At 42.7% G+C, this 14,380-nt stretch overlaps 1 protein-coding gene across 1 annotated transcript in view; it reads left to right on the top strand.

Moving 5' to 3' along the window:
• The window catches only part of LOC128359022 (neuronal acetylcholine receptor subunit alpha-7), a 41,501-nt gene that overhangs the window by 20,533 nt on the left and 6,588 nt on the right, over window positions 1–14,380 (top strand). Inside the window, 2 exon segments of the mRNA XM_053319435.1 lie at window positions 9,882–10,076; window positions 14,137–14,223. Of these exon segments, the coding sequence (XP_053175410.1) occupies window positions 9,882–10,076; window positions 14,137–14,223 (282 nt within the window).

The following is a 14,380-nucleotide window of genomic DNA, read 5'->3' as shown; positions in this document are numbered from 1 at the left end:
CTGTCAGCAACCTGTCTCTTTATTTCCTCTTTCCCTGGAAACAGGAGATGCTCTCTCACCTCGCTGTCTTGCCGGTGTTGCACCTTTGCACGATAGAAAGAAGAAAATCAGTGATGCAATGTAGGCATGGGCCGGTATGAGATTCTGGCGGTATGATAACCATAAGAAAAAATATCATGGTTTCACGGTTTCACGGTATGGAGGTATTGTGATTACAGCTCTAAAATGTTCACACATGTTAATTTAACCTGAATCTGTAATGACAGTGGGAGGGGTCGTGATACTCTTCCTTTTCCTAAACAGAGATTAAGCTCGTCCTCCTGTTGTCCTCCAGTCAAGGAGGTAAGGGAGGAATGAAGGAGGAAGGAAGGAAGGAAGGAAGGAAGGAAAGAAGGAAGGGAGGGAGGGAAGGAAAGAAGGAAGGGAGGGAGGGAAGGAAGGAGGGAGGAAGAAAAGGAAGGATGGGAGGGAGGAAGAAGGAAGGAAAGGAAAGAAGGAAAGGAGGAAGGAAAGGAAGGACCAACACTTCCTGTCTTTGACCAGACTAAAAACAGCTCATACCTCAGGAACGGTACGACAGAACATTTGGCGGTTTCGGTTATCGTGGCTTTTTCAAATCGCGGTATACCTTGAACACGGTTATCATCCCATGCCTAGCTGCATGTTGTTCATAGACTGTTTACGAGCCAACATCCAGAACCTCGATGCTAGGGGTGTGACGTTACACTCAGCTCACAACACCAGACGAGACTTTAACTCTATTTTTAAGAAAACTTCAATCAGGAAATAAATGACTGTTCTTTTATTTGAAATTCACAAAATGGAAATTGAGTTGAAATGTTTTAACTAATCATCTTTAGTTCTACTTTCTAAATGCGTACTATTCCTGACCTGGGCCTCTTCAAGTCCAGGCTAAAAACCTACTTTTTTAGGATGGCTCTTAACACCTAGTAGTATGACACTTTTATTTTATTTTCTCTTATTTTATCTTATTTGATTTTGTTGTATTTTATTGCTTTCACTGTTATTTTATTGTTTTTAATTGTTTTTATTTATTCCTCTCTTTATTTATTATCTCCTGTAAAGCACTTTGGTACACCGCAAGGACTGTTGTAAAGGGCTGTATAAATAAACTACATTTACATTTAAATATATAATTATCATGCTGTATGCAGCATTGTAAAAGGTTTCTTCATATAGATATTTTATAGATGGATCATTTTGGTATTTATGGAAATAACAACTATAAATACAAAAGTTAGATACAATCACAAATACTAAAAAGTAAATTGCACACATCCTGTCTCACATAAATACACAAGTAGAACAACATATAAATAGTGTTATAATTTAGTAGTGTGACTCATTTTACTTTTGGCATCATTAGGCTTCCGTAGGTGTGCTAGATTCCTCCGCTCATCCTACGTCAGGCTCTCAGTGTAGAGACCTGAGCCCCCCTACCCCTAACCCCTTACCGCTCAGTGTAGAGACCTGAGGTTAACTTACTGCTCCTCTCCTCATCTCATACTTCTGACTGAGATCCTCTCAGCAGGTAGAAGCTGCAACAAGGTTAATGATCCACTTGTGACTTTATAAAAGGAAGACATGATGTGCAAATGAGTGATACAAAACCGATATTCTTTTTTTTTTTTTTGGTGCGCCCCTTAATTATAGCTTCGCAAGACAAAATTCACTTCGACTAGAAATATCGACGAATTTCGTGCCACAAGATCTCGTCACATCCCTACTAAATGCACATCATAGCATTGGATGTCATGTTTGATTGGAGCTGGAGCTGATAAATACCTGTGACTACTGTGAGTCATTTGACCCTTGAATGAATGCTGATTGTATTTTTCCCCTCTTAAAGCAGAAGCCAGATGTTAGTGGGGTTTTTTTTAGTCTAATGTGAAAGCTTCTTTAGAGCTGAAAGAAGGTTGGGAAGCTCATCTCACAGTGAGATTCCTTACTTATTATGCAGCAGCCTCCTGGTAAAATAAATAAATTGTTTTAATTAGCTTTTGAAAAGTTTTCTCCCCAACAGCGACTGTATTTAAATGTTCGAGCTGAATGCAGCCGCCTGCGGACTCGGCCATTAAAAGCTCGGAGGCTGCAGAGGAGTGAAGGCTTTCATATCAGAGCTACAATCCAACATTAATCTGTTGGTAATTAAATCCTCCTGCTGCTGTCGAGCACAGTGGGCCTGCAGGGCGAGCAGACCACCGCTGCTGCTGCTGCTGCTGCTGCTACGTGCAGCTCAGTGAACCTGAAGGCTGATGCTGCTGCTGGCAGGCCGGCCATGTTTATACCGCTGGACCGCTCCCAAATGCCACATCATCCAACAAAGCGTAACCAATGAGTGACATTTATATATCGTCAAACTTCAGGTCTGATTCCTGATTTTATGATAGGACAAACGCTGGGAGGCAGATATCAGTGACCTTCTGGTTTCTCCTGAGCAGATAAACAGTTTATATATTAGAATAGAGCTTTAATAAAGTAATGACCATACATCTGCTGCAGGAGAAGCTCTGAAGGTTTACAAGTCAGTTGTCTCGTGCATCTTCACCTTAATCGAGCCAAATCAAAAGAAAACTTGTATGTTTCTTCTCTCAGGAAAGAAGCTGCATATTATCAGTATTATGTTAATTAGTGATGACAGAAGAGTCAACGACAAGACATCACTTTATTTACAAAAAGACCTTCCAACCTTCGTCACTGTCTCACTGTAAAAATAAATAGCAACACCAGCAGGAGATGAAGGAAGGAAGGAAGGAAGGAAGGAAGGTAGGGAGGAAGGACAAAAGGAAGGTAGGTAGGGAGGAAGGACAAAAGGAACGAAGGACAAATGGAAGGAAGGTCAGAAGGAAAGAAAAGGGAAGGAAGGAAGGAAGGAAGGAAGGTAGGTAGGTAGGTAGGTAGGTAGGTAGGTAGGTGGGTAGGTAGGTAGGACAAGAGGAAGGAAGGAAGGAAAAGAAGGAAGGCAGAAAGGGAGGAAGGACAAATGGAAGGAAGGTGGGAAGGAAAGAAAAGAAAGGAAAGGTTGGAAAAGATGACAGGAAGGAAGGAAGAAAGAAAGAAAAAACAAAACACAAAACCATAACTGTGTGAGGCATAGATGAGAAAATGTCTTTTTTTAAATTGTTGATAATTTGGCTGAACCTTTTATTTAAATGTATTCTGATATTCTGGAAATGCTGTTAAACTTCTACTGTACTAACTTTTGGATGGAAACTTGGCTCCAGACATGACAGCAGTGTTTTTCATGTCAATGTTGGAATGAAAGCTTCATCCCTGCAGGACATAATTGGCATTGTGGATCTTGATGTGATAGCACATGGTTTCAGCCTCTGTTGGTCCCCAGCAGCCTGCAGATCAAAGGTCCAGTTCAGAGGACAGAACTGGACCTGCTGCTGCACCACAACACTGCTGCTGGAGACTAATGATGGAGGCAGGATCATTTCTCTCTCAGGGGAGTTGAAGCTCATCTGTCTGTACCGACGGATGAGAGAGAGAGTATGAAATGGAAAGAAAGATGGCAGAGAATGAAGTGAGAGAGAGTCCTCCAGTGACACTGTTCAGCCAACAAGCCATTCAGAGTGAGCTTAATTGAAAGTCCCAGCAGCATGTTTCCCATCCTCCCCTCCTCCCCTCCGCCCCTCCGTCACCTGGCGGAGATTAAAACCAATGTACTGAGCAATGTAGCGATGTATAGGCAAATGAAAGGCAGCCAGGCATGCTGTACGCTTGTGCAGGGGGATGAAATAGAAACAGGGAGGTTTAATCTGCCACCTCCTCGCTTCTTCCAGTAATTAATCAGCAAAACAGCCAGAAAAAAATGGAAAGTGGAACTGAAGGCGGGGGGTGGAGGTGGGTGGGGGGGCTCACTGCAGCCAAAAAAAACATCGAGGACCAGTCATCACAGTCTAAGTGATCTAATGCTCTTTATTCAAGTCGTTTAAAAAGCCAATACTGTACATTAGGCAGTAATAAAAAGGTCAGTTTGTGAGTGTTTTATGTGAAATGACTACCCAGCCATACATGGACAGGAAAACATTTACAGATAATTCTCATAGAAAGACGTTAATTTATTGCCATATCAACACAAGGCTGTATATATAGGATTTGCTTTTAGTGTGCTTCAGTTAAAACAAGGACAGGTAGAGAAATATAAAAAGGATAAAAGCAACATTGAAGCATGAAAAAATGACAGTAACGAATAGCGGGTGGTGCATAACATAGGAAATGCATTTAAAGTCAGTGTAAAGTAAGAATAAATATGTGTTCTGAGTTTGACATACCACAGGAAAGTGTGTTGTTAACCACCCTGCCAAATTTGAATGATTTAAAAAAAACGCCAAATATATGAAATTAGGCTTCAAAGTTGTGTAAAAATCAGCCTCTTTCTCTGCTCCCAAACGCTGTGGGCTTGGCCTCCGCTGAAACCCCGCCCCCTACCAAGTGTCACCTGTCAATCAAAGTCACCACCTCTACCAGAAACATGGACACTACGTCTGAGAGCTTTCTGCTGCTAACTCAGCGGCTAGCTCAGCGGCTAGCTTGGCGGCTAACTCGGCTAACTGTAGACTGTAGTAGTAGTAGTGTGTGCTGAATGTATTTATACCTCTACAGCAGCAGGGGCGGGTTTATGCTAATCACTAAATCCTGAATCACAGAAATGTTGAAACACAGTTTGTGAAGCCTAGCTCCACAATTCAAATCTAAATGGTTGAAATGCTTTTTACACATTTTTTAGAAATACATTTATGACCTATTTAATGTGTTTAGAAGAAAAAGTCTGAATTCACTTTACACTGTCTTTAAGTAATATTGAGGATATTGTTGAAAGAAAAACACTGAAATGGGAATACAGAACAGCTCCTACTGTCACTCTTAAAAAAGTTGCAGTAGTTAGGGTGGAAGAAGTACGGATGTATTGAGTAGAGTAGAGATCGGTAGAAATGAGGAGAGAATATAAAAACGGTGGTCTTGGTTATTATCCCGTCATCATGTGTGCTTATTAGAATTCGTCATGTTTTGGATTTTTCTAATAATCTATCACCGGCGCAGACATTATGGCAACAGATTATTATTCCAGTAATAAAAACCCAAGCAGGCCTCATTACTGTCAGTCGGTTTCACGCCTCCCTGCAGCAGCGACGGGGGGAGAATTTGATTTCCTGTGAAATGTTTAAATACCTCTCCCGTGGAGGAATAAATTAGGTTTCGGAGCCATTTGAGGTGAAATGGCCTCGTTCCAGCAGGTCGAGCACAGAATGTGACTAGAGCCAATGTTCATGGTTTAACTGGAGGAAAATTACTCCGTGACTTACACATTGTATGTTTTTATATCATCGGTTTTCTGACTCAGCTGCAGGTATTTGTTTTTATTTGAAGCCATTGTTAGGAGGAGTGTCATGTCACTACTTTACCAGCCAACCAGGTACTTAAGTTAAAAGAGGAACAAATAATCGTCTTAAACCCTTTACATACTGTTTATATTCTGACTTATAATTAGTCTCTACAGCTATTCTCATTCACAAATTCCCCCATCAGTTATTATTAATGTTTGATTAATCCTTAATGAAGCTGTAAGAGATCAAACATAGGGTATTAGATTTATCTATGGGGGAAAAAAAGATATTAACAATCACTATATATGGTCCAGATCATTTCACAGAATATGAAGAATGGTGATTTTTGACTTTGGGAATAAACACAGTTGGGATTTGGAAATTTGCTGCACAAAAATTAAAAAATATATGCTTTTTATCTGTATTTTTGTATATTCGGGGTCACATTTTAAAAAGTATATGGTATTTTTACAGCTCTCAAATGTGAAAATGGGTCAAAGGTTAAGAAAAAGGGTTAATACAAGATAACTGAACAGAGCAGCACCAGGAGGACTTTCTTGGATTGGAAATGGTTTGAAGTCCAAAGTAGAAGCTTATGGTTGGCGCCATCTTTTTCCATTTGGAGCCAGGACCTTCAAATTCAGGAGTGCTGTCTCAGTGTTTCTTTTCACGTTCTGGAAACACACACTGCCATCTTGAACCCAACATAACATTAGCTACTTTAGCTAAAGTGTCCTAATAGTGGGAAGGAATCATAATAAAGTAACATTAAACTTATAGAAAAAAATAGTTTGAATCGTGGATCCTGGGAAAGCAAGTGGGCCAGCTGTCAATCAAAGCTGTCAATCATCTCCCACACAGCAGACATCAAAGCTACTATAAGCCTTTAAATCTTATTAACAGAGCAATAATTTCCACAATGAATACCAGCACATTTATTAGAGAGCATGAATTTAGAGATTGAAACTGTGACGTCCAGCTCTTCCTTTTCGCTTAAGAGGTTACTTCAGCTTTCTAGTCCAGGAGCCAGAGGACGGGATTGGAGAGGACGTCATCCTGGATGAGCCCCTATTCATCACGAACCAGCTCAGAGTCAGAGACAAAAAAGGGAATCGCATGTGAATAAACCTTCTAAAATAACATTATCAGCACAAGTTGAATGAATGCACTGTTGTGTGGAGGAGAGAGAGAGAGAGAGAGAGAGAGAGAGAGAGAGATTACTTTCCTGACATCCTCTCCAATCCTGCTGGCTCCTGGTCCATGAAGCCAAACCAACGTCTTCAGTTAAAAGAAAGGGAGGGATGTCACAAGACTGTAATGACTTGTTGAAAACAATGACTGACTCAGTGTTTCTAGAGCGAAGTTGAGGCTTTTTGAATGGGAGTCAGTTGGAGCATCAAGCGGCCTTTGATGGCACTTTCAGATTCTTCATGTCCTCCAGGCTGGAAACCAATGAAATTACTGCATAGAGGTGAATTTGTGAACACTTATCTTTGCATTTGAGACACTTTTTCTTTTTAAAAGCCAACTTGGGCAGCACGGTGGATCAGTTGATTAGCACTGCTGCATGTTCTCCTCATGGTTATATGGGTTTCCTCTATAGGTGCTCTAGTTTCCTCCCATTGTCTAAAACATGTATAATAGATTTAGTCTCCTGTCTGCATAGATCTGGAGTTAGACAAAGGCTGCCACTGCTAATACTTAGGGTGGGTTTAATGCGGAGCTTATAAATAATAAATAAAGTACCTTTGACTGTCATCTCTGGCTAACATGTGGCACATATAATCCAATGAGACACAGCAGCTATTAGCAATGATAACACTAACAGACTACACCAAGTTAGCTGTACAGATGGTGAGAACTGACCTGTGAATGTCACAAACCAACAACCAGCTGCATGGGTTAAAAGCACAGAAGCTCCCCTCAAACATATGACATTAGCATGAAATGGTATGGTATTTTACAGCTCTCAAATGTGAAAATGGGTCAAAGGTTTAAAAAAAGGGTTAATACAAGATAACTGAACAGAGCAGCACCAGGAGGACTTTCTTGGATTGGAAATGGTTTGAAGTCCAAAGTAAAAGCTTATGGTTGGCGCCATCTTTTTCCATTTGGAGCCAGGACCTTCAAATTCAGGAGTGTTAACCAAGTTAGCTGTACAGATGGTGAGAACTGACCTGTGAATGTCATAAACCAACAACCAGCTGCATGGGTTAAAAGAACAGAAGCTCCCCTCAAACATATGACATTAGCATGAAACCAGTAAAGTAACTTCAGTATAAAAATAGTAAAATAGCCCAACTTTACTCTATAAAGGTGGTGTACCAAAAACACATGGTGAATAATGAGATATTGTTCCAGCATTGTCACCCAGTGCCTGAATTTATCTTCTTTTCTTAGGAGGAGAAAAAAATGTCTTCAACAGTCGAAACTGCAGGAAATTCAATTAAATCTTGTCAAGCAATTTGGAGCCTTTGTCTCTTGTAGGTTTTTCTTCCATAACGGGCGTTCGTCAGATAAAAGCTCTCAGAGAGGCTGCAGATCGTTCCGAAACTCTGCAGCTCGAGTCTTATTAAAGACCAAGAAACCGAACACATCAATCAACTTCTCTGATCTCTGCTGCTGCTTCTAATCTGTTACACAATTGATTTTTTTTTTTTTTTTTAATCTCTAAATACGCCTCTGATCTTCTGTCAGACCTGCAGACCTCTTTGAGTTCGGCCGGCACTTTTCAGCTGTTGAATCCGAACGTGGTCAGACTGATTTAACCTGCTGTGTTTCACAAGTCTACCATTATTATATTCTGTTGTTTGTCCTGTTGTTTGCTTCCTGTGGATTGACCCTTTGTGTTTCAGTAACTAGAAGCTTCTCCATCTCCTTTCTAAACAGGAAGTGGGAATGTGTTTGGTTGTAGATTTTGACTGCTTGTGATGACTTTGCACCTGCATTTCAGCGAATATCTGCCTTAATAGATCTGCAACTATTCATCATCTATTAATGTGTCGACTATTTTGGTGTCGACTGTTAGGTACGTTAAATACAGACGGAGCCTTCTGTCCGTGCTCTGCGTTCATTTCCTCCGTGTTTCTGCACGTTTCCATAAAGCTTACGGATACGGACCAAACGGAGCAGTACCACCGGAAACCATGGGGGGGCAGTGTTGCTGTCACTACTCGATACGTAGCTCTAGTGAGACACGAAGAAGAAATAACAATGGAGGAACTTTTTGAGGAAAGGTTTTGTGAGTGGGTTAGAAACTTTAAACATATGGTTTTTGTCTTTTATGCAAGAGGAACATTATCAATATCTCCTCCACAGCCGCCATGTTTGTTTTTGAGTTTGTTGTTGTTATAAACTTTTGACTCTGCGCTGCCCCCTGGTGGATGTATTGACTCTGTGCTGTCCCCTGGTGGATGTATTGACTCTGCGCTGCCCCCTGGTGGATGTATTGACTCTGCGCTGCCCCCTGGTGGATGTATTGACTCTGCGCTGCCCCCTGGTGGATGTATTGACTCTGCGCTGCCCCCTGGTGGATGTATTGACTCTGTGCTGCCCCCTGGTGGATGTATTGGTTAACATCCATGCCAACGTAAAGGACGCATGGAAGTATGTGAGCAGTGACGGTAACATCGTTTGAAAAGGACGGATACATTTTCGTACGGACGTTGAGCAGAAATGGGCTCTTAACTGTTTCCTTTTTGACCAGATCAACTCATAGCCCACACAATATTCATATTTAAGAAGCTGAAATCAGAGACAAAACTATTGTAAAAATGTTGCTTATTCAATTTAAAATGGACTAATCGACTAGTTGTTGTAGCTCAATATGTGACTAGTTGAGCTAAGCCAGAGCTGGAATACAATTAGAGACTTTCTCCTACCAGGCGGGGACTTCCTGTCCACTGAAAAGAAGCCAACGCGGAAGTAACTTAGAGCTGCATTCTATCAAAAGGCCACCAGGGGGCGACCGTCTCTATACAAGTCAATGGAGAATTCACCAACTTCTCACTTGATTTCTAACCTCAGTAAACGTTTTCAAAATGTGTTTATGGTCTCAATCGCTAGTTTAAAGCCTTCTTCAATGCAGTATGATGTTCATTTGGGACATTTTGGCCTCCCTGATTTTATATGTGACGATAAAGCAGGGTATGCATTAGGGCGTGGCTACGTCCTGATTGACAGGTTGATTGACCAATGTCCTCGAGATCCAGCCCTCGCAACCATAGCAACCTCCCCACTCTGCCGTTGGTCCCGCCCATACGTCCGCCCATGGTCCCGCCTCATGCCCATATAAGTAGAATCCGTGTTCATTTTTCCCAGCATGCACCTGAAATTTTCAAGATGGCGCTGCCTAGATTCGAAACTATTGGCTTCCGAGCAGCAGTCCACAAACCAATGGGTGACGTCACGGATGTTACGTCCATTTCTTTTGTACAGTCTATGTCTTCTACTAGAAAACAAAATAATCCATCCTCCCAAACAGAATCATGAAAGATTAAATATTTCCTGTCTGTGTTTTGTTTGCAGAGGTTCCCGGTCGGAGGAATGAGAGTTTCTACGACTGCTGTAAGGAGCCGTACCCTGACGTAACCTTCACCTTGGTGATGAGGAGGAGGACGCTCTACTACGGGCTCAACCTGCTCATCCCCTGCGTCCTCATCTCCACCCTCGCACTCCTCGTCTTCCTCCTGCCCGCTGACTCCGGAGAGAAGATCTCCCTGGGTGAGGACTGACTGTTTCTGTTGGATTGTGCTGTTGGAAATATTTCCTTCCTTCTTCCTCCCTCCCTTCCTCCCTCCCTCCTTTCCTTCCTTCCTTCCTTTCCTTCCTTCCTCCTTCCTTTCCTTCCTTCCTTCCTTCTTCCTTCCTCCCCTCCTTCTTTCCTTTCCTCCCTCCTGTCCTTCCTTCCTTCCTCCCTCCCTTCCTTCTTTCCTTTCCTCCCTCCCTCCTTTCCTTCCTTCTTCCTCCCTCCCTCCCTTCCTCCCTTCCTCCTTCCCTCCTTTCCTTCCTTCTTCCTCCCTCCCTCCCTCCCTCCCTTCCTTCCTCCCTCCCTCCTTTCCTTCCTTCCTTCCTTCCTTCCTTCCTTCCTTCCTTCTTCCTTCCTCCTTCCTTTCCTTCCTTCCTTCCTTCTTCCTTCCTCCCCTCCTTCTTCCTTCCTCCCTCCCTTCTTTCCTTTCCTCCCTCCTGTCCTTCCTTCCTTCCTTCCTTCCTCCCTCCCTTCCTTCCTTCTTTCCTTTCCTCCCTTCTTCCCTCCCTCCTGTCCTTCCCTCCTTCCTTCCTCCTTCCTTCATTCCTTTTTTCCTCTGTCCTTCCCTCTTTCCTTCCTCCTTCCTGTCCTTCCTCCCTCCTTCCTTCATTCCTTTTTTCCTCTGTCCTTCCTTTCCTTCTTCCCTTCCTTCTTTTGTTTCCTCCCTTGTTTCCTCCCTCCTGTCCTTCCTTCCCTCCGTCCTTCCTTCCTCCCTCCGTCCTTCCTTCCTTCCTTCCTTCCTTCCTTCCTTCCTTCCATCCATCTTCTCTTCCTTCCTTCCTTCCTTTCTTCCTTCCATCTTCTCTTCCTTCCTTCCTTCCTTCCTTCCTTCCTTCCAACTTCTCTCCCTTCCTTCCTTCCTTCCTTCCATCTTCTCTTCCTTCCTTCCTTCCATTTTCTCTCCCTTCCTTCCATCTTCCCTTTCTTCCTTCCATCTTTCTTCCTTCCTTCCTTCCATCTTCTCTTCCTTCCTTCCTTTCTTCCTTCCATCTTCTCTTCCTTCCTTCCTTCCTTCCTTCCTCAAACTGTCAAACTGTTTCTGTTGGATTGTGCTCAACGTTTTGAGCTCTTTTACATTTGTAATGCAGAGTTGTTGAGCTGGTGGCTTTACATAAACCCAACCTACTCTCCCTACCCTCCTGTCCTTCCTTCCTTCTTTCCTTCCTTCCTTCCTTCCTTCCTTGGCTTTACATAAACCCAACCTACTCTCCCTACCCTCCTGTCCTTCCTTCCCTCCCTCCTTCCTTCCTTCCTTCCTTCCTTCCTTGGCTTTACATAAACCCAACCTACTCTCCAGCTGTGTTCACACATTTAACAAGACTAACACCGAGAGGAAGTTTGCTCGTGTCAGTGTGCGGATCAGTCTGAAGGCTGAAGGAGATATTCTGGCTCGCTGCTCCTCTGTCGAGTCCTTAGATGACTGATAGCTCCGAGTCGATACTCATCAGCCATAAAACATCCTGACACAGGAAGTTAAACTGCAGGGAGGCGTTCAGCTGCGGACATCAGATACAACCAGCTTTAATTCACACACACAATCAAAGCTGAATGTCATCAGGATCATCATCTTCACCTCGACTACATTCAGCTTTTAACATTCAGCGACTGTTAATGAGCAAAGGAGACGACGGAGACAGGAATCCTTCCTTTCTTCCTTCCTTCCTTTCTTCCTCCCTCCCTCCTTCTCTCTTTATTTCCTTCCTTCCTCTCTCTTTATTTCCTTCCTTCCTCTCTCTTTCCTTCCTTCCTTCCTTCCTTCCTTCCTTCCTTCCTTCCTTCCTTCCGTCTGTCCTTCCTCCCTCCCTCCTTCTCTCTTTATTTCCTTCCTTCCCCTCTCTTTCCTTCCTTCCTTCCTTCCTTCTTTCCTTCCTTCCTTCCTTCCTTCCTTCCTTCCTTCCGTTTGTCCTTCCTCCCTCCCTCCTTCTCTCTTATTTCCTTTCTCTCTCTTTCCTCCCTTCCTTCCTCCCCTCCTTCCTTCCGTCTGTCCTTCCTCCCTCCATCTCTTATTTCCTTCCTCTCTCTTTCCTCCCTCCCTTCCTTCCCTCCTTCCTTCATGACATCTGTCCTCCCTCCCTCCATCTCTTATTTCCTTCCTCTCTCTTTCCTCCCTTCCTTCCTTCCCTCCTTCCTTCCATCTGTCCTTCCTCCCTCCCTCCTTCTCTCTTTATTTCTTTCCTCCCTCCCTCCCTCCTACCTCCATTTTTATATCCGTCAATTGAAAATGCTAAATAAAGCACATGAATGGAAATACGGGTTGAGATTTTTGCCTCCACTTTAATAAAATAAAGATAATAATTACAATTAGTTTGTGGCGGACCGATAAAGCAAACTGCTAAAATTTTTGTACAAACTAAAAGACATTTTTATAAACTAAAATATATATAATTTGTGGGCCCAATGGTGTGTAATAAATACTTAATAGGTAAAAAAAAGTGATAATTTGCTTTATATAGGATTATGTATAATATCTACAGCCTGCTCAAATATATATTTAACAGTAATGAATGATATATACAGTCTGCTATTATTCATTTCTTATATTTTTGCAATATTTTAAGATTATTTTAAATTTCCACTCAGGTTTTTTTTTATATGCATCAATTGAAAATGGAAATAAAACATATGGCGTGTTTGCCTCTACTCTAATAAAATAAAGATAATTATTACAATTAGTTTGTGGCGGTCCGATAAAGCAGGACATATTAAACCTATAAAACTAAACCACATTTTTATATACTAAAATATATATACTGTGTGGGTCCAATGGATATTATAGTGTTACAGAGGAGTTGACTGTTCATCAGATTAATGGCATGTTAAAGGGAAATGACAACAGAAAACATCCCAAAGGCTTAAAAGGAAACAATAGCACGACTATAAACGAGTTTTACGACACACTTTGGAAGATGATACTCAATTAGTGCTCCTGTGTGTGTGTGTGTGTGTGTGTGTGTGTGTGTGTGTGTGTGTTTGTGGTTTTCATTGATCCAGCTGAGTTTTATTAGGAAGCTTTAGGAGGTAGTGTATAAATCTCTTTAACCTTTGACCCTTCACCCCTCTCACTGGAGGTTTACTACCAATCACAGTCTGATAAAGTAGATTTGTTTCCAGTCCTGGTTTAACCCTACTGTTGTCCTCGAGTCAAGGAAGGAAGGGAGGAAGGAAGGAAGGAAGGAAGGAAGGAAGGAATGGTGGAAGGAAGAAAGGAAGGAATGATGGAAGGGAGGAAGGGAGAAAGGGAGAAAGGAAAAGAGGAAGGAAGATAAGAAGGACAGAGGAAAGAAGGAAGGGAGGGAGAAAAGAAGAGTGGACAGAAGAAAGGGGGATGGAGGAAGGAAAGAAGGAAGGGAGGAAAGAGAAAGGATGGAAAGAAAGGGGGATGGAGGAAGGAAAGAAGGAAGGGAGGAAAGAGAAAGGATGGAAAGAAAGAGAGAAGGAAGGAAGGAAGGAAGGAACTGTCAAAACAGACTGGGTCAATTTGACCCGGGGGACGACACTTCCTCCATTCCTTCTTTCCTCTGTCCTTTATTCCTTCCTCTCCTCCCTTCTTTCCTCCCTCCTGTCCTTCCTGCCTTCCTTCTTCCTTCCTCCCTTCCTCCCTTCCTTCCTTTCCTTCTTTCCTCCCTCCCTCCTTCCTTCCTCCCTCCCTCCTTCCTTTCCTTCCTTCATTCCTTCTTTCCTCTGTCCTTCATTCCTCCCTCCCTCCTTTCCTTCCTTCCTTCCCTCCTTCCTCCCTCCCTCCTTTCCTTCCTTCTTCCTCCCTTCCTTCCTTGACTCGAGGACAAGAGAAGGGTTAAATGAAAACAAACTGTGTCTGTTTTTTACAGTTATTGGCAAATTGGAAATTAACTTCAACCTTTTGTGATTTTGTATAACAGGCTATTATTGATGTGTCGCTTTAATAGTGTTGATTGATCATGTGACCCATGTGTGTGTTTAGGTGACCAGCAGCTGATCGGACACACCAGCTGTTCATGTTCATGCTCTGTTTACTGAAGGTGTATTATCAGTAATCACTTCCTGTTTCCTCTGCAGGGATCACCGTGCTGCTCTCTCTGACCGTCTTCATGCTGCTGGTGGCTGAAATCATGCCGGCGACCTCTGACTCCGTTCCTCTCATCGGTGACTCAAGTTTATAATAATAAGTAGATTCTTGATGTGTTGATGAAGAAGGAAACCACCGCTGACACGTCTCACTTGTATATTTTAACCTTCCTGTCGTCCCCCCGGGTCAAATTGACCCTGTCTGTTTTGACTGTTCCTTCCTTCCTTCCGTCCT

The sequence above is a fragment of the Scomber japonicus genome, chromosome 5 (genome assembly GCF_027409825.1).
Source record: "Scomber japonicus isolate fScoJap1 chromosome 5, fScoJap1.pri, whole genome shotgun sequence".
Lineage (NCBI taxonomy): Eukaryota > Metazoa > Chordata > Actinopteri > Scombriformes > Scombridae > Scomber > Scomber japonicus.
The sequence above is the reverse complement of the archived record's forward strand: the minus strand, read 5'-3'. Positions and strand labels throughout refer to the sequence as shown.